Source organism: Neovison vison, chromosome 6, assembly GCF_020171115.1.
Source record: "Neovison vison isolate M4711 chromosome 6, ASM_NN_V1, whole genome shotgun sequence".
Lineage (NCBI taxonomy): Eukaryota > Metazoa > Chordata > Mammalia > Carnivora > Mustelidae > Neogale > Neogale vison.
In genome coordinates this window covers 219,220,810-219,247,825 of record NC_058096.1, presented here as the reverse complement: position 1 = coordinate 219,247,825, position 27,016 = coordinate 219,220,810, and the positions used below count along the sequence as shown (strand labels likewise).

General features: G+C 51.6%; 2 protein-coding genes and 1 long non-coding RNA gene across 3 annotated transcripts; 1 reads left to right on the top strand and 2 right to left on the bottom strand.

Moving 5' to 3' along the window:
* Positions 1-13,201: 13,201 nt before the first annotated feature.
* LOC122910793 lies at positions 13,202-14,678 on the bottom strand. The gene is made up of 3 exons (XR_006385273.1): positions 14,512-14,678; positions 13,848-14,097; positions 13,202-13,222 (listed from the first exon to the last, which is right to left on the bottom strand). It is a non-coding gene; the product is annotated as an uncharacterized LOC122910793 (long non-coding RNA).
* Positions 14,679-14,905: 227 nt separating this feature from the next.
* KANK3 (KN motif and ankyrin repeat domains 3) lies at positions 14,906-25,798 on the top strand. The gene is made up of 12 exons (XM_044254369.1): positions 14,906-14,938; positions 17,487-17,618; positions 17,716-17,947; positions 18,795-20,090; positions 20,170-20,269; positions 20,472-20,678; positions 20,781-20,865; positions 21,316-21,532; positions 24,456-24,598; positions 24,721-24,921; positions 25,005-25,103; positions 25,485-25,798. Exons 3-12 carry the CDS (start codon positions 17,914-17,916, stop codon positions 25,557-25,559), a joined length of 2,457 nt encoding a protein of 818 aa, XP_044110304.1. The 5' UTR covers positions 14,906-14,938; positions 17,487-17,618; positions 17,716-17,913; the 3' UTR covers positions 25,560-25,798.
* Positions 25,799-25,905: 107 nt separating this feature from the next.
* On the bottom strand, positions 25,906-26,976 carry RPS28 (ribosomal protein S28). The gene is made up of 4 exons (XM_044254371.1): positions 26,872-26,976; positions 26,728-26,775; positions 26,177-26,310; positions 25,906-25,982 (listed from the first exon to the last, which is right to left on the bottom strand). Exons 1-3 carry the CDS (start codon positions 26,908-26,910, stop codon positions 26,188-26,190), a joined length of 210 nt encoding a protein of 69 aa, XP_044110306.1. The 5' UTR covers positions 26,911-26,976; the 3' UTR covers positions 25,906-25,982; positions 26,177-26,187.
* Positions 26,977-27,016: the final 40 nt, after the last annotated feature.

Sequence of the window (27,016 nt, the reverse complement as noted above, 5' to 3'; positions counted from 1 at the left end):
GGGATTGAGCTCCACATCGGGCTCTCTGCTTGGCCAGGAGCCTGCTCCCCTCCTACCCTCACCTGCCTCTCTGCCTACTTGTGATCTCAGTCTGTCAAATAAATAAATAAATAAAATTAAAAAATTTTTAAATAAAAAATTGTTATAGACAGAACGTTTGTATTCCCTTACAATTCACATGTGGAAACCCTAAGCCCCCAGTGTTATGGTACTTGGAGATGGGGGCTTTTGCAAGTGATTAGGTTATGAGGGTGGGACCCCAATGATGACAGTGTCGTCCTTATAAAAAGAGACACAGAGAGAATATATGTGAGGATGCAGTGAGAGGTTGGCTGCCTACAGGCCAGGAAGAGAGCTCTTCCAGGAACCAAATCTACCAGCACCTTGATCTCGGACTTTCCAGCCTCCAGAACTGTGAACATTAAGTGTCTGTTGTTTAAGCCACTCAGACTGTGGTATTTTGCTGTAGCAGCCGAAGATGACTAGTATAGCATGCTGAAGTCGAATGACATGGCTATAATTTGGCATGTTTCAAGGGCACAATGTAATTGACACTGACATATATATATGCCCGTGAAACTAACACCATAATCAAGGTAATGGACATATCTATCACACACAAGCTTCCTTTTGCTTCTATCTATCACACACAAGCTTCGTGGTGCTTCTTGGGAATCCTTTCCACTGGATTCTCCCTCTTTCCTGTGTGTACTCGTGACTTGCTTCCTGTCCCTACAGAGTATGTTGTTTTTTTTTTAGAATTTTATATCAATGGCATCAGATAAAACGCACTCTTTTTTTGGTTCGGCTTCTTTCACTCAGCATGTTTACTTTGAGATTCATTCCCATTGGAGATCAATAGTATATTTATTTTGGGGACACCTGGGTGGCTCAGTGCGTGAAGCCTCTGCCTTTGGCTCAGGTCATGATGTCAGAATCCTGGGATCGAGCCCCGCATCGGGCTCTCTGCTCAGCAGGGAGCCTACTTCCCCCTCTCTCTCTGCCTGCCTCTCTGCCTACTTGTGATCTCTCTCTCTCTGTCAAATAAATAAATAAATAACATCTTTTAAAAAATAACATATTTATTTTTAATGATAATATGGATAAACCACAGTGTCTTTATCCATTATTCTGCTGAAGAACATTTGGATTGTTTTCCTATGAATAAAGTTGCTATGGACATTTATGGACAAGATTTTGATTGGGCAATACTTTCATTTCTTTTGGTGGAATTTAGAAAAATTTTTTTAAATTTATTTGAGAGAGAGTCTGTGCATGCGGTAGGGTCAGGGCAGAAGGGGAGGGATAAGCAGACTCCCTGCTGAGCAGGGACCACCCCCCCCCCCCCCCCCGCCAATGCAGGGCTCAATCCTAGGACTCCAGGATCATGACTCAAGCCCAGGGTAGAGGCTCAACAGACTGAGCTACCCAGTTGTCCCTGCGGGGATTTTTTTTTTTAAGCTTTTATTTCTAAGTACTGCCTACACCTGACATGGGGCTCTAATCCACAACCCTAAGATCAAGAGTCACATGCTCTACTGACTGAACCAGCCAGAGGACTCAGGAATCTTTTTTAAAATTTCATATTTTATTCATTTTTATGTATTTATTATTATTTTTTAAGTAATCTCTACACCCAGTGTGGGGCTCAAACTCTGACCCAAGAGTCACATGCTCTACTGACTGAGCCAGGCAGATGCCCCTAATTTCAGATTTTAATTTTAATTTCCCTGGCACTCCTCTTGCTTACTGCTCAGTTCCCCTCATAAAATCACTGTCAAGAGTTCTTTCTATCCTTCTTGTGTTTATTTAGACAGATATAAGGGATCTCTCCAAAAGCTCTTTTTACAGAGAGGATAGGGTAGCGCACGTACTGTTTTGTATCTTTTTTCACTTGACATAAGTCTCAGAGGTCTGATCAGTCATTTTTATGGGTATATAATATTCCATTTATGTTTGTACTATAATTTATTTAACTAGATCTCTAATCTTTTGCTACTACAAGCCGGGCAGTACTAACCTTGCAGATGACCATTTTGCACTTGTGCAATTAGACCTTCAGAATGAATTTCCCACAGTGGAATTACTGGGTCAGAGGGGATGTATATATTTGTGATTTTGACAACCATTACCAAACTGCTCTCCCTGGAGTCTGGCCAGTATGGGCTGCCCAACAATGTATGAGAGCACTTATTTCCCCCCCAGCATGGTCAATGGGGCGTCTTACTAAACTTCTGGGCTTTTGCCAATCTGATCCAGATGCAGAAAATGGCATCTCATCATTTAAGTATCATCTTAGTAGAAGGTTATCTTAGTACAAGATTATCTTTTCAAATGTTTAATAGCCATTTATATTTCCTTTATCTTTTTTGGGGGAAATTGGTTTGTCCTTTTTCTTCCAAATTTCTAGCAGTTCCTTATCAGTCAGACAGATTGTTTCTGGGATACGAATTACAAACTTTTTTCAGTTTATATATATCTATATCTAATTTCAATATATGAACTATATATGTGCATATATCATTTATATATATATAAATTTATACTTAATATATAAACATATCATATATAATATATAGGAATATATTATATACAAGTAAATATATAATTTTTTCAGCATATCTATATCTGTATCTATATATTTATTTATTTATTTTAAGTAGGCTCCACACCCAATGTGGGGCTTGAATTCCCAACCCTGAGATTAAGAATTGCATGTTTAGGGCACCTGGGTGGCTGAGTCGTTGGGCATCTGCCTTTGGCTTGGGTCACAGTTCCAGAGTCCTGGGATTGAGCCCTGTGTCAGGCTCCCTGCTCGGCGGGAAGCCTGCTTCTCCCTCTCCCACTCCCCATGCTTGTGTTCTCTCTCTCACTGTGTCTCTGTCAAATAAATGAATTAAAAAAAAAAAGAATCGCACGCTTTATCAGCTGACTCAGCCAAGTGCCTCTTTGCTCTGAAAAAATATATATATATATTTACATATATATGTATATGTAAATATATATATATACACACATGCATATATGTGTGTATATATATGCATGTGTGTGTGTACACACACACACACACACATATATAATTTTTTTTTTGGTGCAAAAAGGTGATTTTATTAAAGCATGGGGACAGATCCCAGGGTCAGAAAGAGCGGCTGCCTGCTCTGAATATATTATTTGCCATAGAGAAGTTTTATTTCTGTGTGAGAAAGAAGAAACTTTTTTTTTTTTAATTTCTGGGTTTTAAGTCACAGAAAATCTTACTTTTGCAGGATAATTCTCCAGTTTTTGGTTGAGCATTTATGGTTGTATTTTTATGCATAAATATTTGACTCAAACCACAACATTTAAAAAATATCATCTCTACGCGCGAAGTAGAGTTGGCATCCAACTCGGGATCCCAAGAGCGAGAGCAGGGTGCTCTCTGACTGAGCCGGCCGGGAGCCCCCTAAGCAGAACATTTTAACACACTAGCTACACCACCTCCTGAAACAATGATTTGTTGCAACAGTAACACTCTGGAAACCACCAAAGTGTTCCAAAATTGGGCGAAAGACCTTGAGTGCAACATACTTTCAAACTGCAAGGTGATTTAAGGAAGCATTAGGGACCTGGGGGAAAAAATGTAAGGTGTGTTAAATGAAAAATCCAAACTGCGTAACCAGTGGCATTCCAATTTCTCTTTCCTTTTTTTTTTTTTTTAAAAAGACTTTATTTATTTATTTGAGAGAGAGAGAGAGAGAGAGATCATAAGTAGGCAGAGAGGCAGGCAGAGAGAGAGGGGGAAGCAGGCTCCCTGCTGAGCAGAGAGCCTGACACGGGGCTCAATCCCAGGACCCTGAGATCATAACCTGAGCAGAAGGCAGAGGCCCAACCCCCTGAGCCACCCAGGTACCCCTCCAATTTCTCTTTTTAAACATGTTTACAAGAAAGGACGCTTTGAGAGACACGCAAGCAGATGAATGACCTCCGGCAAGTTTTCTGTGGGCACATTCATTCATTCACTAGGATATTTACTGATGCTCTGTCACAGAGAGAGGAAGCGTGGACCACTAAATGGAAGTGTGCATCGCCACTGATAAAGTCGCCCTGCTGAAAAATCAAACTTGAAGATGAAAAAGCATCCAGAGCTCATTCACTGTCCAAAATAATAACAATGAGTTACCTGTGGCGTACAAGCCCTGGAAGTGTGGCCGGTCTAAGTTGAGATGTGCTCTAAGCAACACACCAGAGCTGGAAGACTTGGCTAAAAAAGAAAAGAAAAGAAAAGAGAAGAGTGTGAAATATATGACTATTTTTTAAAAGACTTTATTTATTTATTTGACAGAGAGAGATCACAAGTAGGCAGAGAGAGAGGAGGAAGCAGGCTCCCTGCTGAGCAGAGAGCCCGATGCGGGACTCGATCCCAGGACCCTGAGATCATGACCTGAGCCGAAGGCAGTGGCTTAACCCACTGAGCCACCCAGGCGCCCCTAAAAAGATTTTTTTAAAGATTTTATTTATTTATTTGACAGACAGAGATCACAAGTAGGCAGAGAGAGAGGAGGAAGCAGGCTCCCTGCTGAGCAGAGAGCCCGATGCAGGGCTCTATCCTAGGATCCTGGGATCATGACCTGAGCTAAAGGCAGAGACTTTAACCCACTGAGCCACACAGGCGCCCCTAAAAAAATATTTTATTTATTTATTGGAAAGAGAGAATGATAGTGAGAGAGAGCATGCAGGGGGTTGGGGGTGGGGGAGAAGCAGATCCTGATGTTGGGCTCCATCCCAGGACTCCAAGATCATGATCTGAGCCAAAGGCAGATGCTTAACTGACTGAGTCACCCAGGCATTCCTCACTAATTTTTGATATTGATTGTGTTTTGGAATAACCAAATTTTGGATATGCTGAGTTAAAATGAAATATTACAATACATTCCACCTTCTTTCCCTTTTATTTTTAAAGATTTTATTTATTTATTTGACACTGAGAGATCACAAGCAGGCAGAGAGAGAGAGGGGGAAGCAGGCTCCCAGCCGGGAGCCGGATGCAGAGCTCAATCCCAGGACCCTGGGATCATGAGCTGAGCTGAAGGTAGAGGCTTTAACCCACTGAGCCACCCAGGCACCCCGGCTTTGCCTTTTAAAATTGAAGTGGCTAGGGCGCCTGGGTGGCTCAGTGGGTTAAGCCACTTCCTTCGGCTCAGGTCATGATCTCAGGGTCCTGGGATCGAGTCCCGCATCGGGCTCTCTGCTCAGCAGGGGGCCTGCTTCCCTTCCTCTCTCTTTGCCTGCCTCTCTGCCTACTTGTGATCTCTCTCTGTCAAATAAATAAATAAAATCTTAAAAAAAAATTAAAGTGGCTAGAGGTGCTTGAGTGGCTCAGTAGGTTAAGCGACTGTCTTCCTCTGGGGTCATGATCCTGGCTGGGGTCCTGAGGTCTAGCCCCTAGTAGGGCTCCCTGCTCAGTGGGGAGCCTGCTTCTCCCTCCCCTTCTGGCAGCCCCAGCTTGTGCTCTCTTGCTCTCTCCCTCGCAGATAAATAAAATCTTAAAAAAAAAAATAAGAATCCAATTGTGAAGGAAGTAGGAAATGAAAGGAGACGAAGCAGGATTGAATTGATAACCTGGTTTATGATATATACAGATTTTTTTTCATTGTGGGAGACGATACGTAACATAAAATTTACCATTTTAACCATTTTAAGTGTACAGTTTAGTGGCATGAAGTACATTTCTTTATTTTTTTGTTTAAAATTCTCCAAAATAAAAGTTAAAATAAAAATTTTAGAGTGAGCACATGGTGATCAAAGTAAAATATGCTGGTAGATCTTATTTTGAGTTGGGGGGGGGCGAGGGCAGCAATTTTTGTCTTTCTCTTTAGTTTCCTAAATATCTGTAATGAATATGTTAATTTTTAGAGGTTAGTTTTTTAATCACAATAAGAAAAATCTAAGTTGCCCTTTTTTGTTCGGAAGGGAAACTTCTTCGCAGATACTTCGCGCACAAGCGCCCCAGCCCGGGATTTGGCCGGAGGGAAGCGCCCCCTGGTGGCGGACCCGGGAGCAGCCCTTGGGCTTCCCATTCCCGCTCTTTCAGACCCCGGACGCGAGGGAGGTGAGGTGCTCCAGGCACCCGTTTTGTGCGACTCCGGAAGGCAGCGGGGGCAACCGAGGTGGCCTCGGGGGGCTTGGCCTAGGAGATGAGAGATCCAGAGGAGTAGTCCAAGGGGGAGATGCGGAGATGATGAGTAGCCACTTTCCTCTTCCTCCTCCTCTCCCCTCCTCCTCCTTCTTTTAGGCCATACATCCAACATTTATTGAGAACCTACTGTGTGCCACGCGATGGGCACAAAGGTCCTTGTCCTAAACAAGGACGTGGCACAATAACTGTGTCTCAGGGACATGATAAACAAGGTAAGGAAGGGAAATATATAGCATATTACATGATGATGGATACTAGGGAGAAAAATAAATCCAGGAAGGGAGTTATTGGAATAGAGGGGGGGCTTGCAATTTCTTTCTTTCCTTTTTTTTTTTAAATTAACATATAATGTATTATCTGTCTCAAGGGTACATGTCTGTGATTCATCCATCTTACACACAGTTCACAGTACTCACTATAGCACATACCTCCCCGATGTCCATCACCCAGCTACCCCACGATGCTTGCAATTTTAGATAGAGAGGTAAGTCAAGCAGGTATCTGGGCGAAGAGCATTCCAAGCAGAGGGAACAGCCAGGGCAGAGGCCCTGAGGAAGGAATGTGGCTGATGTGTTTAGGGAACATAAAGAGGGCCCATGGTGAGAGAGAGAAAGAGAGAGAGAGAGAGAGGTGGGATCTAGTTAGAAACACACATTTTTTCCCCTAAAGGCTTAGAGAGCTAGTCCCAGATAAGACCCCATCTTATCCACCCATCTGCATTCTCTGATAAGAAAGACACTCTCTTACAAAGGGTTTCTCTGCCTTGTCACTGTTGACAAGTGGGCTGGAGAATTCTTTGCTGTAGGGGACCACCCAATGTATGGTAGGATTTTTGGCCTCTGTGGCCTCCACCCACTGGATGTCCTGAGCACACACCCCTATGATGTCCCCTGGGTAACAGAACTGGCTCCAGTTACAAAACATTGCTTGTACAACCATGGTACAATCATCACAATCAGGAAACCTAATATTGATATGATGCTGCTCCTTAAACTACAGACCGTGTTGAAATTTTTTTTAAAGGTTTTATTTATTTGACAGAGACAGAGATCACAAGGAGGCAGAGAGGCAGGCAGAGAGAGAGGGAAGCAGGCTCCCTGCTGAGCAGAGAGCCTGATGCGGGGCTCGATCCCAGGACCCTGAGATTATGACCTGAGCTGAAGGCAGAGGCTTAACCCACTGAGCCACCCAGGTGCCCCTGTGTTGAAATTTTATCAATCATCCAGTAAGATCCTTTAGAACAATGTTCATTTTCTGCTCTCTGGTCTAATCCAGGATCATGTGGACCATGTGGCAGTCACATCCCCTGCTTTTTAAATTAATTAATTAATTGATTTGAGAGAAAGAGAGAGAGTTGGGGGGTGGGTAAGGGGCAGAGGGAGAGGAAGAGAGAGAGAATCCCAAGTAGGTTGCACGCTCAGCGCAGAGCCTAACGTGATGCTTGATCTCACAACCCTGAGATCAGGACCTGAGCCAAAATCAAGAATCAGATGCTCAACTGACTGAGCCACTGGGGCATCCCATTGCCCTTTTTTTTTTTTTTAAAGATTTTATTTATTTATCAGAGAGAGAGGGGGGGAGAGAGCAAGCACAAGCAGACAGAATGGCAGGCAGAGGCAGAGGGAGAAGCAGGCTCCCTGCTGAGCAAGGAGCCCGATGTGGGACTCGATTCCAGGACGCTGGGATCATGACCTGAGCCAAAGGCAGCTGCTTAACCAACTGAGCCACCCAGGCGTCCCAACCCCATTATCCTTTTAACTTCCTTCACCTGGATCGTTCTTCCTCCTTTACCTCCTTTACTGGTCTTTCATGATGGTGACATTTTTGGAGATTATAGGCCAGTCATTTCATAGTGTGGCCCTGTTTGGGTTTGTCTGAATTTTCCTCATGATTAGATCCGGGTTCTGCATCTTTGGGAAGAACGCTGCCCAGGTGATGGTGTGTCCTCTGTGCGCCGTATCAGGAGGCGCGTGATACTCTCCATTACCAGCCATTGTAACTACAATCACATGGCTCAGACCCCTTCTGTTTCTCCGCAGCCTTAAAATTCTCTCCTTTGTAATCAATATGTATCCTATAAGCAGATACATGGAAGGTACGCAACAATACTGTTTGTCCTCAAACTTTCACCCGCTAGTTTCTTGCCTGCATCATTGTCCAGATTGGTTACTTCAAAGATTGTTTTAAATAAATACTGAATAAGGACAAAAGGCTGCTTTTTTTGAAATAAAGATTTTATTTATTTGAGATAGAGCAAGAGAGAGTGAGAGAGAGCGAGCGCACAAGCAAGGGGAGCAGCAGGCAAAGGGAGAAGGAGGCTCCCTACAGAGCAGGGAGCCCTACTCCAGGCTCCATCCCGGGACTGCGAGATCACGACTGGAGCTGAAGGCAGACGCTCAACAGACAGAGCCACCCAGGCACCCCAAAGCCTGCTTTTCACATGCATGTGAAATGTACGGAGTAAAAATGCAACACAGACTTGTGCAGCTTTCAGCCAGGCTGAGACGGAGACCCGCGGGAGAGAAGCTCCAGCACCACTCCTGCCTGGTGAAATGTACAAATTGTCCAAAGCTAGGGGTGGGAGCCGGAGGGCAGCAGGGAAGCCTGGCGTGATGGGGTCCTGGGTTAACCCGACGAGGATTCCAGAGCTTTTCAGGTGAGGCAACCGACAGGCTGTGGATCAGCTGGATTTGGAGCCTGGGGAGGAGGCGGCGTGGCTGAGACTGGAGAGTGGACGGAAGGATCCTGCCCTTCCAGACTCCCACCTGGCGCCCATCAGCTCTCACGTTGGGAGGAGTGAGTGCTGAGGGGCCGACACAGCCACTCTGGGGCAGCTGGACATTCCACGCTGGGGTGTGGGCTGCTCTGCAGTTTCCAGGAGGCCCTAGATCTGGCAAAGGGGCTGAAGTGGCTCCCAAGAGGTTCACGTGAGTCCTGGAGTGACCAGGAGGCCCCCTCTCTTCTCCTCGGGCTCAAGCCTCAGCTGGACAGGTTGGGAGAGAGAAGTGTCCCATTTCCTACCAGGAATGGTGTTAGGAATCTGGAAAAAAAAACAATGTTTAGCTTTTAGAGGAACCACCAAATCTTTTTGCAAGGTGGCTCTATCCTATTACACTCCCACCAGCAACGGAGGAGGGTTCAGACTTCTCTACATTCTTGCCAATGCTTATTTTGATAACAGCCATTCTCGTGGGCATGAAGGGTATCTCATCGCAGTTTCGATGTGCATTTCCCTGATAATTAGTGATGTTGGACATTTTCTTGCGTGCTCGTACAGCATTGTAATGTGTACGGTCTTCTCCCCTTTTCCACAAGCACATGTTCCAAGACCTCCGTGGACACCTGTGGAATACATTGAACCCTATATACACATATGCTGTGTTTACATTTATATACTATAAATACTATGTTTCCCCCCAGTCATATATACCTATGACATAGTTTATAAATTAGGCAGAGTAAGAAATTAACAGTAGTAACAAATAATAAAATAGGACAATTATAACAATATACTCCAATAAAAATCATGTCACTGGGGTCTCGCTCTCTCTGAAAGTATGTTATTGTGCCGTACTCACCCGTCTTCCTGTGATGATGTGAGATGATAAATTGCCTAAGTCATGAGATGAAGTGAGGTGAATGATGTCAGCATTGTGACGTAGTATTAGGCTACTCTTTTTTTTTTCCTTTTTTAAGATTTTATTTATTTATTTATTTGACAGAGAGAGAGAGATCACAAGTAGGCAGAGAGGCAGGCAGAGAGAGGAAGGGAAGCAGGCTTCCTGCTGAGCAGAGAGCCCGATGTGGGGCTCGATCCCAGGACCCTGGGATCATGACCTGAGCTGAAGGCTGAGGCTTCCAGTGAGCCACCCAGTCGCCCCAGTACTAGGCTACTCTTGACCTCACCATGCGGGAGGATCATCGGCGTCCTGACCATGGATGACCACAAGTAACTAAAACTACGTAAAGCATTGGGGCTCCTGGCTGGCTCAGTTGGTGGAGCGTGTGACTCTTGATCTCAGGGTCATGAGTTGGAACCCAAGTTGGGTGTAGAGATTACTTTAAAAAGTAAAATAAATAAATAAACCTTTTCCCCCTTCTCCTACTACAAAGAAAACCCCCCTCCCTCCCCCCCAAAAAACATAGAAAGTGAAATGGTAGATAGGAAGGGTGACTACTGCTTGTTCTTTGGAGAAACATATACTGAAGTTCTTCGCCCATTTTTAAATTGTTCATTTTTTTTGAATTGCTTGTTGAGTTGTAGGAATTCTTCATATATTCTGGATATTAATTCCTTATCAGGCATATGATTTGCAATATTTTCTTCCATTTGTGGGTTGTTTTTTTCACTCTGTTGATAGTGTCTTATGATATTGTACAACTGTATACTGTGATTATTATGTATATTATGAATTATATATCATAATGTTATATTGTATGCACATTATATGTATATGTAAAATAGAATATATATTCCCCCCAACTTTGTTCACTACAAAGTCTGGTCACAATTACTAACCTAGTAATAAACATTCCTAGCACCCAAACTAATATAACTTCCCACCAAAAAACCTAGAGTTTTTTGGAGTTTCTATCTGACGCAGGCGAGGGGCAGAAGGTGTCTGAAATGAGACTGGAACATCTGGTCATGGAGAGAGCAAGAGCCCTATCAAAGGCCACTATAGACATTTTATTTTATTTTAAAGGTTTTATTTATTTATTAGAGAGAGCGAGAGTGCGCCTGAGTGAGCACAAGGAGGGGGAGGGGAGGAGGGGGAGAGGAAAGCAGGCTCCCAGGTGAGCAGGGAGCCCCACTCTGGGCTCCATCCCAGGACCCTGAGATCATGACCCGAACCAAAGAGAGACACTTAACCAACTGAGCTACCCAGGTCCCAACCTGCAAAGGCTCCCGTGAGCCACGTGGACCTAGCAGAGAGGAAAACTACAATGGATTGAAACATGATGTGTTTAAACTTATAAGCTCATGATGACTTTTTTATTTTTATTTTTTTTCTCCAAGTTTTTATTTAAATTCAAGTTAGTTAATATATACAGTACCATTGGTATCAGGAGTAGAATTTAGTGACTCATCACTTACACAGAACACCCAGTGCTCGTCATAACCAGTGTCCTCCTTAATGCCCACCGCCCCTATAGCCCATCCCCCACTCCCCTCCAGCAACCCTCAGTTTGTTCTCTATGATTAAGAGTCTCCTGTGGTTTGCCTCTCTCTCTGTTTTTATCTTACTTTATTTTTCCTTCCCTTCCTCTGTGTTCATCCGTTTTGTATAATGACTGTTTTTCAATAAAGATTTCCTTTTTTTTTTTAAGATTTTATTTATTTATTTGACAGACAGAGATCACAAGTAGGCAGAGAGGCAGGCAGAGAGAGAGAGAGAGGAGGAAGCAGGCTCCCTGAGCCTGACGTGGGGCTCGATCCCAGGACCCTAGGGTCATGACCTGAGCCGAAGGCAGAGGCTTTAACCCACTGAGCCACCCAGGCACCCCAAAGATTTCCTTTTTAAAAAATATTTTATTTATTTATTTGACAGAGAGAGCTGAGCCACTGAGCTCTAAGCCACCCAGGTGCCCCAACTTTTAAAAAAAACTTAATTCGGGGCACCTGGGTGGCTCAGTGGGTTAAAGCTTCTGCCTTCAGCTCAGGTCCTGATCTCAGGGTCCTGGGATCGAGCCCCACCTTAGGCTCTCTGCTCAGCAGGGAGCCTGCTTCCTCCTCTCTCTCTGCCTGCCTCTCTGCCTACTTGTGGTCTCTGTCTGTCAAATAAATAAATAAAATCTTAAGAAAAAAAAACAACCTAATTCATCACCTTCAGAGGATGATGGGGACTCAGTTCATTATTTTAAAAAGTGATATATAAAGGGAAAAAGAATCAAACACTTGTCTTGCCTTACTTATATGAACACACCCCTGGGTAGCCAAATGGGATGCAAGGAGAAGCATCTGGCAAGGGAAGAATTCTAGCTTGTTAGTGAGAAAGAGAGGTTAGGAGGACATCACCATGGTGCAACCCCAGAGAACCGCTACATCAACGGCTGCTAGCCCCATGCAGGAGAGACCATCAGAAAGTGGGGGTTCTGGTGGGAGGCCCTAGCACACCCCATAGTTGTGCCAAAGGAGTAAACCTGAGTCTGACCCCAGTTCCAGACCCAGCTGCCAATTTGCAGGGAATGTGGAGGACAGAGGGACGCAAGTGTGGGATCAGCAACACCCGGACCCTGGGAAATGCTCCAGAACAAACAGCATGAGTTGAGCGATTGATTTATTGGAAGGGGAGGAATGGGGTGACGGGGAAACGCTGCAAATTAAAAGAGACTTAAAAGACATATCATTTCCTTTTTGGATGTGCAAGACAAAACTACCATATTTGCAGACCCTGCTTGGGTGACAGACTATTCAGAAACACAAAGCAGGGATTGTGACCAAAGTCACAACAGTTGGTTACTTTGTGGAGAGAAGAGTCACTGGGACCGGGACGTGGGGCATGGAGGGACTTCTGGGGTCGCTGATGACGTGTTACGTGTGGACCAGGGTGGGGGTTATCATGATGTTCACCTGCGAGCTGGGTTTCTCAAACTCAGCTCTTTTGACATTCAGGCCAGATCATTCTTGCGGGGGGGGTGTGCTCTGTGTATCACAGGATGTTTGGCAACATCCCTGACCTCCACCCACTAGATGACAATAACAGCTCTTCCCCACCCCCCCATGACAATCCAAAAGTGTTTCCCATATATTGTTGGATGTCCCCTAAGAACAAAATCACCCCTGGTTGGGAATGTCCTCTTCAGTACCTCCAAAGGCAATATATTTGTTTTGTGTGGGTTCCTGGATCAGACTCTGTGTGTGTATGCACTTTATTTCACAATAAAAATACATTCATGGACTCTTGGGTGGCTCAGTTGCTTGAGCGGCTGCCTTTGGCTCAGGTCGGTCGTGATCTTGCAGTCCCGGGATGGAGCCTCTGCTCAGCAGGGAGCCGGCGTCTCCCTCTGCCTCTTCCTGCTGCTCCCCCTACTTGCTCTCTGTCTCTGTCAAAAAAATAAATAAAATCTGGGGCGCCTGGATGGCGCAGTGGGTTAAGCCTCTGCCTTCAGCTCGGGTCGTGATGTCAGGATCCTGGGATCAAGCCCCACATTGGGCTCTCTGCTTGGTGGTGAGCCTGCTTCCAATCTCTCTCTCTGCCTGCCTCTCTGCCTACTTGTGATCTCTCTCTGTCAAATAAATAAATAAAATCTTTAATAAATAAATAAATAAAATCTTAAAAAAATACTTTTAAATTTCCAATGGAGTTTTCATGGGAAACTCAACTGACATCTACAGGGGGAAAGAAAAATCTAGGGAAAAAAAAGACAATGGAAAAATGCCAGGAATTTTGTAAAAAGAGGACTACCAGATATTGAGCCGTATCCTGAAGCTACAGTAGTTAAAGCAGACTGGCACTGGGACGAACGAGACAGATGAATCTAGAAGTACCGTGCGCTCCGCATCTGTGAAGCTTTGTACTTCTCCTTTGCCTGTGTAGTGTATCCCATTTGGAGCATAATTCTCTAAGTGTCCCCACTGCAGGCTGCCTCCCTGAACCCTGAAAGTCAGGGATTTGCCCCTCCCTTTTCCTCCCATCCCATTCTGTCACCCTCTTACCATAAACATTACCTTGAAAGTCTCTCTCTGCCTCTCAGCCTTGTGGCTCAGGATGGCAGGCATTGTGACCCCTCAGGGACCCTCACAGTGCCTGGTGTATGTTAGGTGCTCAATAAATGCTAAATGAATCAGGAAATGGGTTAAAGAATTCAATCGTATTTTAAAAAACCATTCAACAGGAGTCTCTGGATGGCTCAGGCAGGAGAACATGCAACTCTTGATCTCAAGGTTGGGAGTCCAAGCCCCATGTTGGGCATGCGTTCTACATTAACGAAAAAAATTTAAGTAGTTAAAAAAAAATTAACAAACATTTATTAAGCACCTACTGTGTGCCAGGGCCCCCGGATGAAGCAGTGATCAAAATCAATCAGTTCCCTGTCCTATGGTGTTGACACTTTAGAGGCAGAGATAGATGGTAAGCAAGTTAACAAAGGACATAGATTCTTTTTTCTTTCAGATAACGAAAGTAGCTATCAAGTTAATAAAACAGAGCAATGGGAAAGAGAGAGGCTGGAGGCGGGCCGCATTAAGCCCTTAGAGCTGGGAACACACAGATCGAGTCATCCGGAACAGAGGTCGCCCATGGGAACATGTGCAGGGAAGAACAGTTCAGAAAGATGGGACAGCTTGTGCCAAGATCCTGTGGTAGGAAAGAGCCAGGGTATTGGTACCTCACCCAGACACTGGGACACGAGCATCAGTCTTTCTAGCTTCCACCCAAAGGCTCTTCCAAACACACAAATCCCATCGGGTTAGTCTCTCGCGGTCTTCCCATGGCTCCCTAGCTCCCAATGGATCAAATCCAAGCTCCTCAGTCCTGCGCTGGGAGGAATTTGGCCGTCCCCCGCCGCTCGCCCCCGCCCCCTACCTTCTCCTCCTTGCCAGCAGGCGCACGGGGACAGTCGCTTCAGGCCCCGCCCCCAGCCCCGCCCAACACTGTCCAGACCAGCACCGCCTACCCCCGTCACCATTGGACAGTTCGGAGAATATCGGGCGCTGATTGGCTGGCGTCGCCATCAGTTAGGACCAAGGCCTTGATAATCCGTCCCCGAGCTTCGAGGGGGCGGGCTCGGGTGCGGGCGCGGCGGGGGCTGCGGCTTCAGGTAAAGCGCCAATTTTCGGGGCTATCGATGGGGGTTTTGGGGGGAATTAGTGGGCGTACCGGGAAGGGGTACTGCGCCTCCTGCCCTTCTGCGGGCTCAGTGCCCTGTGATGGGGTGGCCTTGATGTCCTCTGGCTGGGACCCCTCCCTCACTGGGAGCCCCAGGTGGGAAGCTAGCAGAGTTGGGGACTCGACTCGGGAGATGGCCCTTCTGCCGCCCTTAGGAGCCAAGTGGGGGGCTTGTTCACCCTGTAGCGCCCCAACCGACTCCGGGACTTTCCCGGCGTCGCTCCTGGAGAGCTTGGGGACCTGGTTCCAGTCCCTCATTCTGGACCTGGGTGTGGGGGGTGATACGGAAACCACGTTGGGGGGAGGGACGGACGGCCCCCGGGAGGGCAGACAATGGGTAGCGGATGGAACCGCCCGGCGGCGTTTCCTGCAGGAAACTGCTCTGTCTGTACGAGGCTGTCTTGGGGTGTGTGTGTGTGTGTGTTGGGGTGGCGGGGGGTACCTGGAGGGAGAAGTATCTCCCTCTCCCACCATCATCAGCCTCCACGCCCACGTCAGGGGTCTGAGAATCCAGCTCCAACTTTAGGGGATGCTACCATTCAGGGCCTCAAGCCGGGAAGAACACCCCAATCCCCAAGACCGGGATCCGCGCTACCCGCCGAGTCCCCCACCCTGCAGGTTTCCCGATCGCAACTCCAAGTCCCGAAATAGTCCCTGGGGCGGGAGCGGGGGCGTATGGCGTCGGCTCTGACGGCCTAATGAGGGGGTCTTAGGCAGAGGATCCGAACTAGCTGACATCTCCTGCAGGGAGCGGAGAAGAGGGGAGGGCAGCCGCGCCCCCACTCTGGTGGGGCTGCGGCCCCTGGAGCCGCCGCGGCGTGGGCCTGCCTCTTCCCCCCTTAGGGAAGCACGCAGGGATAGGCAGGGATGCGGTCTGGGAGGGATGAACCCCATCGGGCTCTCTGCCACTGCCCTGCAGAGGAGGGCTGCTTCTAGAAGGCCATCAAGTGGGTGGCCAATGCAGAAACACTGACAAAACCTCCTGGGTTAAAATCCTGCCTCTGCCCATGTGTGACCTGGGACGGGTCCCTTAATCTCTCTGGGTCTCGGTTTCTCCATCTGTGCAGTAGGGTAAAGGGTAATGATAAGAAAACCTCCCTCAGAGTGTTTAGCTAGGATTTTTTTTTTTTTTTAGTTAATACCCACAAATTGCTTTTAGTAGAGAGAGACCCACAGTAAATGGCAAAAGTGTTGTTGTTATTATTATTATTATCATTTTGAGGCATCATTTCTCACACTAGTGCCTAGGTCCTGCTGCTCTAGCTGCTTGGGGTCTTAGGGACGGCCCACAACTGTTTTTTTGTTTTGTTTTGAAATTTTTTTTGTACCCAGGGCCTCAAATTTGGGTGTGACAAGGTCACCAGAGGAGGGGGTTGAGCCCATTGAGTCACACTGCCAGCTGTGGGAGGCGGGCCCAGACCCTTACCTAAATCGGCCCAGGTTTTTTTCCACGACTCAACTCTTCCCTGGCAGTTTCCTGAAAACAAGTTGTGCGAGCACGGGCCGTCCTCCCTGATGACCGGCTGCCCTGCTGGCCTGTCCCTCTCGGCCGGTGTAAGGGGACAGGAAACAGCTGCTTCAGGACTGGAAGGGGCCCTGCCTGCCTGGGGGTGGGGTGAGGGAGGTTTTAGGGACACAGACGGGGCGTAGGTCCGGAGTGGCAGGGTTCCCCCAGCAGTGGAGCAGGGGATAGTCAATGGCTGGTGGGTGTCGGGTACAGAGGTGGTCATCAGAAGCGAGGAAGGTTGGGAGGGGCGACGGCAAAGGTTGCCAGGTGGTTGGCACATAGAGCACTGGGCCAGGGAGAGGACAGATGGGTCCGGCAGGCTCCTGGTGGTGGAGGCTCGGTGGGCGAAGGGTCCCCGGAAGATGGGCAGAGCCCAGTCTGAGGGCATTTCCCGCAGACAGCTGACCTAGTTGCTCTGTGCCTTAGTTTCCCCATCTGGAAAATGTGAATGATAATATCCACCTTACACGATTGTATGGAGCTTGCATTTAATCAGGCAGGGCATACAGTAGGTACTGAAGACAAGCAGCTTTCCCTTCCTCAAAGGTTTTTCGTGTGAGCTCTTCAAAGCCCCATTTTCCCTGTCCTGTGCTTTCTGATTGTCCCTGTTAATTATCACATGAGATGTAGCCCACCGTCCCTCGGTTTCGTAGAGCCTCCATCACGTTTCCTGAAGAGTCCCCCCAGCCCCAGGTATGGCCACAGCTCTGACAACCTGGTGCTTATAGTTCCATTACAAGCTCCTACGAGCCAGGAACAGAACCCTGTGGCACGCCACTAGAGACATCCTAGGGAGAAAGGTCTCCACTGATTTGAATCCTTGGTACATCTGGCCCACGACTCTCCATCATGACCACAAGGCTCTCGCATATGACCTGGTAAAAACTCAGAGGCACAATTATATCTTGTCTGCATTTCTTTAAGGAAAAAAGGATTCAAGTGATCCTGCGTTTGTCCCTTTTTTAATATGCAGAATCTGACCAGATGAATTTCTACGGAGCCCATGGAGGGCTTCCAGCTCTCACCTTCTTCTTCTGAAGATTCACACCTCATCCCTTTGAGCACCAGCTTCTAATTTTGCCCTGGGACTGACCCAGCTCAGCAGGTCTGGAATGACCCTTCCCAGCCCCCACACCTAGTTCCTCATGTTCTCTGATCACTCTCCTCTCTTCTTGTTGCCCTTCCTGCCTCCTCCTCCCCAGCACGCTGAGACCTGGACCTGGGGACGCCCGCATTCATTCATTCTGAAGTTCCAAGGCCTCTTGAAGGATCAGGGAGGACAGGACATATGTGTGTGGGAGGGTGGATGCGGGTCTCTTTACTCACTTAGAGTCCCAGCCCCAGCCTCACCCCCTCTGGGGACATTTTCCAGGGTGTGTCTGGCAGCTACTCCAGAAAACATGGCCAAGTTTGCCCTGAATCAGAACCTGCCTGGTGAGTGTGCAAAGTGGGGTATGTGTGTGTGCACGGATTGATACTTGGTGCCCATGTACGGACACAGTCCTGTGGTTCCCTCCATTGCACGTGGCCAGGGAGCCCTTTCTAAAGGTCCATTGATAATGTCATGGCTCTGCTTCAACCCTGCCTGTGGTGGTCTATCGCACGTGCAATATCATGGTAACTCCTCATTGCGGCCTGGGAGGCCCCCCACGATCTGGCCCCAAACCACCTCTCGGACTCCTCTCCCTTTCCCTTCTTTCACTCTGTTTCGGGTACCCTCACCTCCGTCCGCCTCACTGTTGACTCCAGTTCACTCTGCGAACTATATCCCGGGACCTTTGCTCTGACTGTTTCCCTTCAGGAACCTTCTGTCCCCAACTGCTTCCTCCTCCTCGGGTCAGGGCTCAGCTTTTAAGTCCCTTCCGCAGGAAACCAGCCTTGACAATTAGAGCCAAAGTCACGCACCTCCTCCGGTTACTTGTATTTCGTCTTATTATTATGAGCCCTCAGCATCATTGGAAACAGTCGTGTTTATTTTATCTCCTATCAGAGGACAGGGGTTTGTCTGTCTTGTTCACTCATGTGTCCCCAGCGCCTAGAAAAGTTCTTGGCACATAGTAGGTGCTCAGTAAGGGTGGGATTGCTTGACTGTTTGGTGCAGATAGGTATTTGGTCCTCGGGTATGCATGCGCGGAAGGGCAGGTGTGTAGGGTTTGGTGCAGGTGGAGCCCTGCAGGACTCCTGTCATGGGGCCGCGGGAGAAGCGCTCTATTTGTCCAGTTTCCCCCAGGGGCGTCCCCTCCCCCAGCCTGACACCCCCCAAACCCCGTCATGCCTGCAGACCTGGGTGGCCCTCGCCTGTGCCCCAGCACCACCGCGGGCACCCGCAGCCCGAGCTCGCCCTACTCAGTGGAGACGCCCTATGGCTTCCATCTGGATTTGGACTTCCTCAAGTACGTGGAGGAGCTGGAGCGCGGCCCCGCCACCCGCCGCGCTCCTGGCCCCCCGCCTGCGCGCCGCCCCCGTGCACCCCGGGGGGGCCTCGCAGGCGCCCGTAGCCCAGGCGCCTGGACCTCCAGCGAATCTCTGGCCAGTGACGATGGGGGAGCATCGGGAGCACTCTCCCCCGGCGCGCCCTCGGGACTCCTGCTGCCGCCGCTGTCGCCGCGAGTGCCCGTGCGTAACCCGCGCGTCGAGCACACGCTCCTGGAAACTAGCCGACGGCTGGAGCTGGCGCAGGCGCAGGAGCGCGCGCCCAGCCCCGCCCGCGCTGTTCCGCGCAGTCCGCGAGGATCTGGCCGCAGCAGCCCCGCCCCCAGCCCCGCCTCCAACCCCGCCCCCGCTTCTCCCGGTCCCGCGCAATTGCAGCTGGTGCGCGAGCAGATGGCCGGGGCTCTGCGGCGCCTGCGCGAGCTGGAGGAACAGGCGCGCGCGCTGCCCGGGCTGCAGGAGCAGGTGCGCGTGCTGCGTGCGGAGAAGGCTCGGCTGCTGGCAGGACGCGGGCAGCCGGAGCCCGACGGGGAGGCCGAGGCGCGCCCGGACAAGCTAGCTCAGCTGCGCCGGCTCACCGAGCGCCTCGCCACCTCCGAGCGTGGCGTTCGCTCCAGGGCCAGTCCCTGGGCCGATGGCCCCGACGGGCCGGCTTCTAGGGGCAGTGAGGGCGCGCTCGAGGTCCCCGACGCAGACGGGGCGCTGCAGACGCGGGAGGCTGGCGTACAGGCGGTGCTGGAGACCCAAGACACCACGGCCCAGGCAGTGCCGGAGACCCGGGAGGCCAGCGTGGAAGCGGCCCCTGAGACCCTCGAGTCGGACGCGTGGGTGACCGAGGCGCTGCTGGGGATGCCCGAGGCCGCCGAGCGCGAGCTGGAGCTGCTCCGCGCCAGCCTGGAGCACCAGCGCGGGGTGAGTGAGCTCCTGCGCTGCCGGCTGCGAGAGCTGGAGGAGGCCCGCGAGGCTGCCGAAGAGGAGGCAGCGGCAGCTGCGGCGGCTCAGCCCCAGCCGCGCGAGGCTGCTACCCAGACCCTGTGGGCTTGTGCCGCGAAGGCCACACAGACCGAGACCCCCGCCGAGGGCCCTGGCCTGAGCCAGGAGAACCCGACGGGACCCATGGATGCGGACAGAGCCATGGCCCCTGCGGGTGAGTCCCAAGCCCTGCCCAAGCCCCGGCTTGATGGCTGCTGGACTCGAACTCAGTACCCTCATCTGACCCCTGCCAGGCATCCTCAAATCCATCATGAAGAGGAGGGATGGTACACCTGGTGCCCAGCCCAGCCCCGGACCCAAGAGCCTGCAGTTTGTTGGGGTCCTCAACGGAGAGTGAGCACTTCACCCCTCCCCGTGGCAGCACCTGCAGGGACATAGTCTTGGGGTTTGAATCCCGGCTCTGCCCCTGACTCGCAGTGTGGTCTTGGAAAGCCTGTTTTCTTCTTCTGTAAAGTGGGGAAACCACTCCCACCGCGCAGGACACAAGAATGAGCCCACGGGGTGGCTCAGCGGCCGCCTCCCACCCTGCCCCCAGGTACGAGAGCTCATCCAGCGAGGACGACAGCGACAGTGACAGCGACAGCGAGGACGGTGCTGCCGAGCCTCCAAGGAGCAGCTCCTCCGGGGAGGACAGCGGCAGGGATGTTGGGGACGACAGTGGCAGGGATGCCCTGGACCCGGACCCGGAGCCCGAGCCCGAGCCCGAGCTGGAGGCAGAACCTCAGCCTGGTGCGCAGGGGAGGTGAGCGGTGTTAGGCACACAGTGGGGACCGTTGCCTTCTTTTCTGTCTGCCACGCACCCCACCTCCGACTCCTTCTGAGCGTCTCCCGACCACCTTGATAGGTGCGAGCTAAGCCCGCGTTTGAGGGAGGCGTGCGCAGCGCTGCAGCGACAGCTGAGCCGGCCCCGCGGAATCACCCGCGATGGCGTGAGTGCCAGCCAGAGCCCTGCACACCTGGTGTCGTGGCCCCATCGAGGACCTCCCCTAACGCCCTCTAGGGGAAGTGCATCGGATTTCTTAGAGTTGGGGTGGGGGGCGGTCCCAAGTTCCACCCCTTGGCACCAAGACTTCTGTTTCCCCCAAAAGGGTGCGCCCCAAGCCCCGGGCCCACCCCCATACTCCCCAAAGGCAAGCTCTCACCGCCTTCCTCCACTCCAGGTTCTCCCACAGGCTCTTTCCCAGAGGGGAGGACCCCTGCTGGTTTGAGCCTGGGACCCGCACTGGCTGTACTCCCTCCTCCAAAAGGGTGCGGCCCCACTCACCCCCTCAGACAAGCCGCGACTATCCTCCCCGGCCTCGATTCCCAGCCCCGCCCCCACGCCCTCCCCACCCCCACAGCCTGGACCATCTCTGACGTCTTTCCTCTGGTCCCGGCAGGGCGCGGCGCGCCTAGTGGCCCAGGAGTGGTTTCGAGTGTCGAGTCAGCGGCGCTCTCAGGCGGAGCCCGTGGCGGGGGTCCTGGGCGCAGTGGCACGCCTGGGACCCGAGCTCCTGGCGCATGTGGTGAACCTGGCCGACGGCAACGGGAACACAGCCCTGCACTACAGCGTGTCCCACGGGAACCTGGCCATCTCGAGCTTGCTGCTGGATACCGGTCAGCACCTTCCTCCCAGGGTTAGAGGATCCGCGTGTCCTGGGCAGATTGCCAAGGGCCCTTAGGCTTTTCTGCTCTGAGCGCTCCACCCGGACCCTGCCTCTCACTTTGCCGAATACCCAACTTTAAAGTTAGGTTGGCCTAAATTTAGAGGAATTTGTGTCACCAGCCTTACCTTCCTCATCTAGGAAATGGGGATGCAATTCCCCATTTTACCCATTTCTATCTCCTGCCACTTGCTTTTGCTCATTCTCTCCCCAGCTTCCCCCCTCTGGAGCTGAGATACACACACCCAGGTGTTCCTGAGCCCACAGACATGTATTGAAAGCCTACTAGGTTCCAGTACTGTGCGGAACCTAGTAGGTGTGTGTGGGTGGGCCACCCACATACAGCTACTTTCCGCAGGGGACTCACAGCAGAGGGGACAGAGGGCAGTAGACAGACTGTCCACCAAGAGCCCTCCTGGGTGTTATCCTTCAGGTCCAGTATCTGCCGGGGCCTGTCATTGGAGGGGTCTCACCTTCACAGCAGGCCCAGGCAGGCCCCACTATTCCCTCCCTGGCCCCAATGCCCCCAGACATACAGGTCTGTCCCGTCTCTGAAGATCTTGGTGGCCTGGGGAAGGGTACAGTTGCTCTGAGCTGGACCTGGAGCTTGAGCTTGGGAGGAAAGGACAATACATGATTCAAGGCATCTCCTCCCTTCAAGGGAGCTGGGGCCAGGCTTCAGCAACAGGCAAGGCAGGCTTGGCTGTCAATCACAAGCAGCCCAAATCTCACAGACCCCTTTTATTCCTTGCATTCATGCCAGTCCCCCAAGCTCCAACTCCCCAGACCTCGCCCTGGGCCTTCTAATTCTCACATCGATCATTCCCTCTATCCTTCTGCCTGCTGTCGGGTCCCTCCCCTGCCTCAGGACCGAGTCCTCAATGTACTCCCCACATGAGGTTGGTTCCACGCTGCGCTGGACGTGGCTGTGTATCCTTGCCCCTCATCTCCACCTCCAGACCCTTCCCCCTTCCGTCCTACCTTGGAGCCTCCAATCCATCAGACCCCTATTCCCTCCACCCCTTCTGGCATCTCCCTCCAAACAGGCCATTCTTCCTTCCTGCGGCTCAGCAGCTCCCCTTTGCAGGTGAATCCTCCCCAGCTTCAGGATCCTCATGAAGCATCACTCCCACCACCTCCAGGCTTCTCAGTGCCTTGACCTCCCCCCTACATCAGCTTACACTTGTAAGGTAACCCTAAGATCTTGAGGTCACTGATAACCACGCCCCCTCCAGGCTCTTCTCAGCTCTCACCTCCCAACATTTCAGCTCTCCAGTTGCCCGGCCCGAACAGCCCTTGGTCATCACAGGACCATGCCCCCCCCCCCTCCACATCATTACCCGCTACATCCCCTGCTGCCTTGTCATTAACTACTCGTTTATGTCCCTTTTCAAACTCCTCCCCATGGCCCTCCTTCACCTCACCCTACTTGCATGGTAGGCCCCAGCACCGAGCCCCGTAGACCCTCAAGTGCCAATTGAAAGAATGAGCAAACGCTCATGAATGTAGAACGTGCATGTGAGCACGTGCATTATGGAGAGACGGGGACTGGAGATGGGGCAATCATCACGTCGAAACGTGAAATGATTACAAATAGGAAGGACCACAACAAAACACAACTAGAGGAAATCAAATGGACTGATCCTTTGGCTTAGGAAGGCCTGAGGTAGGAGGGGACAGGAGAGGGCAGGGGAAGACGGGTGCCCCCACTACCCAGCAGAGGCCCCACTGTGGTTGTTTCTATGTGCCCCTTCCCACTCCGGCACACTCCAGCAGTGTCACAGCAGTTTGTGGGGGCAGTGAACACTACAGGGCATGCTGCAGGACCAGGAAACCTACCCTCCTCCTTTCCATATTACTTAACCCTTTTTCTTCCCAGCCCACTGTTTGAGTCCCTCTCTACAGGGCATCCACTCCATGACCCTGATCCAAGCCTCAGACCTCCCCAAGCTTTTGTAGCCTCATGGAACTTTCCAAACAGTGGGGAACAACAGCATCAGTCACTCTGCTAACTGTGCCCAGAGGAGATGCTGTGATGGCAGGTCATGATCATCCTCGGGGATGATCCCAAAGGACAGCCAGTGTTCGTGTCGTGTTCAGTGCTCCTTCCTTGAGCTGCTGTAACAAAATAGCACAACATGGGTGGCTTAAGAAAACAGAAATCCATTTTCTTGTAGTTCAGGAGGCCCAAAGTCCAAAATCCAGGTTGGCAGGCCTGGTTCCTGAGGAGCTCCAAGCAATCTGTTCCAGACCTTTCTCCAAGCTCCTGGCTGTTGCCTGCCATCTTTAGCATCCCGTGGCTGATGGCAGCTTCTCTTCCCTGCCTTTGTCTTCACGTGGCCTTCTGCAGGTCTCTGGGTCTCTTCTAAGGACACCAGCCACAGTGGAATAGGGCCTACCATCATGACCTCACCTTAACTTGATTACATTTGCAAAGACCCCATTTTCAATTAAGGTCACATTCCCAGATACAGGGTAGGTAGGACTTTGTAGCTCTGGGGGTAGGACGCAACTTAATATATAACACAGGCTTGGAGGAGAATAATATTGGTTTGGTGGATGACAGCCACAAAAATAGAAACACTGGTTTATTGAGGATGTACTATGGGGTCAGGTGTTAGGTCTGGGAGATACAGCAGAAAGCCAAGTCTGAACCAGCTGAAATACAGAGATCTGAGTAGACCCTGAAGGGCACGGAGCCATGTGGTTCTTGGTAGGGAGAGCCTAAGAGGCAGAGGAAATAGTAAATCCATGACCAGTGACCACCCCCCCCCTTACACTGGCGGTAAACCTGTTGTGTGTGGGGGCAGGAGAGTAAACCAGGTTGGACTGAGGGTGTCAGCATCTTGGCTCACTGACCCCCTCCACTCTCCCAGGGGTCTGCGAGGTTGACCGCCAGAATCGGGCTGGCTACACAGCCCTCATGCTGGCTGCACTCACTTCTGTGGGGCGGGAAGAGGACATGGCTGTGGTTCAGAGACTCTTCCACATGGGCAACGTTAATGCCAAGGCCAGCCAGGTGCGTGGACACTTCTTCCCTTGCTCCCTGTGTGGTGGGGTCACTTCCGCTTTGGGTTTGTCTCTGACCTCCCTTCCTCCAGTGCTGCTCCCCCACAGCCATCTCCCCTTCGTTGTCCCCAGACAGGACAGACAGCCCTCATGCTGGCCATCAGCCATGGCCACCAGGACATGGTGGCGGCCCTGCTGGCATGTGGGGCAGATGTGAACGCCCAGGATGCGGACGGGGCCACAGCACTGATGTGTGCCAGCGAGTACGGGCGCCTGGACACTGTCCGGCTGCTGCTGGCCCAACCGGGCTGTGACCCGGCCCTCCTGGACAATGTGAGCCACCACGAGGCTGACATGGGGATGGCAGGGGAGCCATGCCTTGGTTCAGGGACCTGACTGTTCCCACTATCCCTCAGGAGGGCACCAGCGCCCTGGCCATTGCCTTGGAGGCCGAGCAGGACGAGGTGGCTGCACTGCTGCATGCACACCTGAGCTCGGGCCAGCCGCAGTCCCTGGTGAGTGCAGCCCCTAGACTGCAGGAACCACGCCCCCCCCACCACATGCTGGCTTCACAGAGCATTCCAAGGGTGCCCCAGGAAGGAGGCCTCCTTTCCGGCTTTCCTGGGGAAGCACCCAGGGTCAGGGGAACCTGGGTCTGACCCCTTGCATGTGGCTGGGACCTGAGGGTCCCCCTGCAAAACACCTGTGAGACACACCTCCATGTCACATGTCACAAGCCCAAGGTCTCCAAAGGGGCGGTGATCTAAGAGCAGGTGGGAGGAAGGTGTTAGACCTAGCTCCCACCTTCACTGCTGCTACCGCCTCCAAGAGGCTTCCACCACAGGGGAATCCTGCCCACGAGTAACTAACAGGACCCCTCCCCCACCTTTCCCCAGGCACCCCTTGAGTCCCCCTCGGCTGGGCCTGGTGAAGAACACAGCGACCATGAAGAAGACCCCCAGACTCAGTGAGCAGCCTGGCACCCTGGACCTGGATTGCAAAGAGAGTCTGTTTCTTCCTCCACCCCAGCCTCTGGGTCACAGCAAGGGCCAGGGTTTGCTATCCAGATGCTACCAAGGGCCAAGAGAAAGGCTCAGGTGACCCAGTGCTCAGGAGGGGCTCACTTTGGACCAGTGGGGTGAGGAAGGGGCTGGAAAGTGACAAGGTCCCTGAGTCCACCCACTTGCAGAATAAAACATTACTAACTCAACTTGTGTCTTATTTTGGGGGCACATACACAAAGTTCCCTCTCCCTCCCAACTCACCAGAGGTCAAAAGGTGGGAGAGGCTCCCTCTAGAAGATTTTATAAGCCTTACTCAGAGCCAGACAAATGATTTATTAATCTATGCAGATCATCCCTGCGAGCAAGCGGCCGACCCAGATATCCAGGACCCTGTAAACAGACCCAAACATGAGATACTGAGGGGCCGCCCAGCAACACCCTCCCCTGTCTTCCAAATCTCAGTAGCCTCTTTCTACACTTCCCACCCCAAGAGCCTCTCACGCCACGGACTTGGGAAGCCTCCTTACCACCACCAAGGAAGGGTCTAATAGGCCTGCCGATCCCCACCCCTGTCCTGCACTCACCAACTCCAAGTTCAGCGTAACCTCCGAGCTTCTCGCTCTGACTCCAACAGGGTGAGCACGTCGCCCTCGCGCACGGGGCCTTTCACGTTGCGGATGATGGAGCGGCTCGTGTCGTCCATGAACTCCACGCGCACCTACGGGTCCCACCCCGAGGACGCCAACGAGTCAGCTCGAGCCGCAGACAGGCACCGCGGGCTGGGCAACAGGTTTCGATTCAAAGAACGTGTTGGGACCCACCCAGAGATACTTAAAAAGGGGGCTGCGCCTGGGAGGCAGAGCAGAGCCAGGAGAGAAACCCGAGAGACAAGTCGCGGAGAACAAAGTTCTCGAGCGCGAAGAGCAGCCGCCAGGAGGGCCAGCGGCAGCTCCAGCCCTGTTCGGGAGAGGGACACACTCAGCAGGGCATGGAGCCACGAAGAGGTCGCTGGGACGGGCTAAGCCACGAGAAGGAGGAACGTCAGAGTACTATATACGGACTCCGGTTTCAGGGTCCAGCCGGCCAGGCAGTCAGCAGGGCTCAGACCCTGGGGCGTCCCCACCCGCGTGCTCACCTGTGTGCACTGTCCCTGCGAGCCGGTCCTGCCCAGAACTTTGGTGACCTAGCGGAGAAAAGCTGGGATCAGACCTGGGCAGCCCGAGCCCGCCACCCCATCTCTCTTCATCCCGGGCCCCCAAAACAGGACTCCCCACCTCACCCTGGCCAACTTGATGGGCTGCACACGGCTCGTGTCCATAATGGCGGCGCGGCGGCGGTCGGGCGGAGAGGGGTCACGTGCTCCGAGGAGACCTTTTATAGTACATCCCAGCCCCGCCTGCCCATCCTCTCGCGAGACCGCGTAC

Bases quoted from the DNA above. Each gene is read 5' to 3' on its own strand.
- RPS28 (XM_044254371.1), bottom strand. From the start codon at position 26,910: ATGGACACGAGCCGTGTGCAGCCCATCAAGTTGGCCAGG. The intron at 26,776-26,871 runs GTGAGGTGGGGA...TTTCTCCGCTAG, and splicing joins AGCCCATCAAGTTGGCCAGG to GTCACCAAAGTTCTGGGCAG. The intron at 26,311-26,727 runs GTGAGCACGCGG...TGGGACCCGTAG, and splicing joins CGCAGGGACAGTGCACACAG to GTGCGCGTGGAGTTCATGGA.
- KANK3 (XM_044254369.1), top strand. From the start codon at position 17,914: ATGGCCAAGTTTGCCCTGAATCAGAACCTGCCTG. The intron at 24,599-24,720 runs GTGCGTGGACAC...CGTTGTCCCCAG, and splicing joins TTAATGCCAAGGCCAGCCAG to ACAGGACAGACAGCCCTCAT. The intron at 25,104-25,484 runs GTGAGTGCAGCC...ACCTTTCCCCAG, and splicing joins CGGGCCAGCCGCAGTCCCTG to GCACCCCTTGAGTCCCCCTC.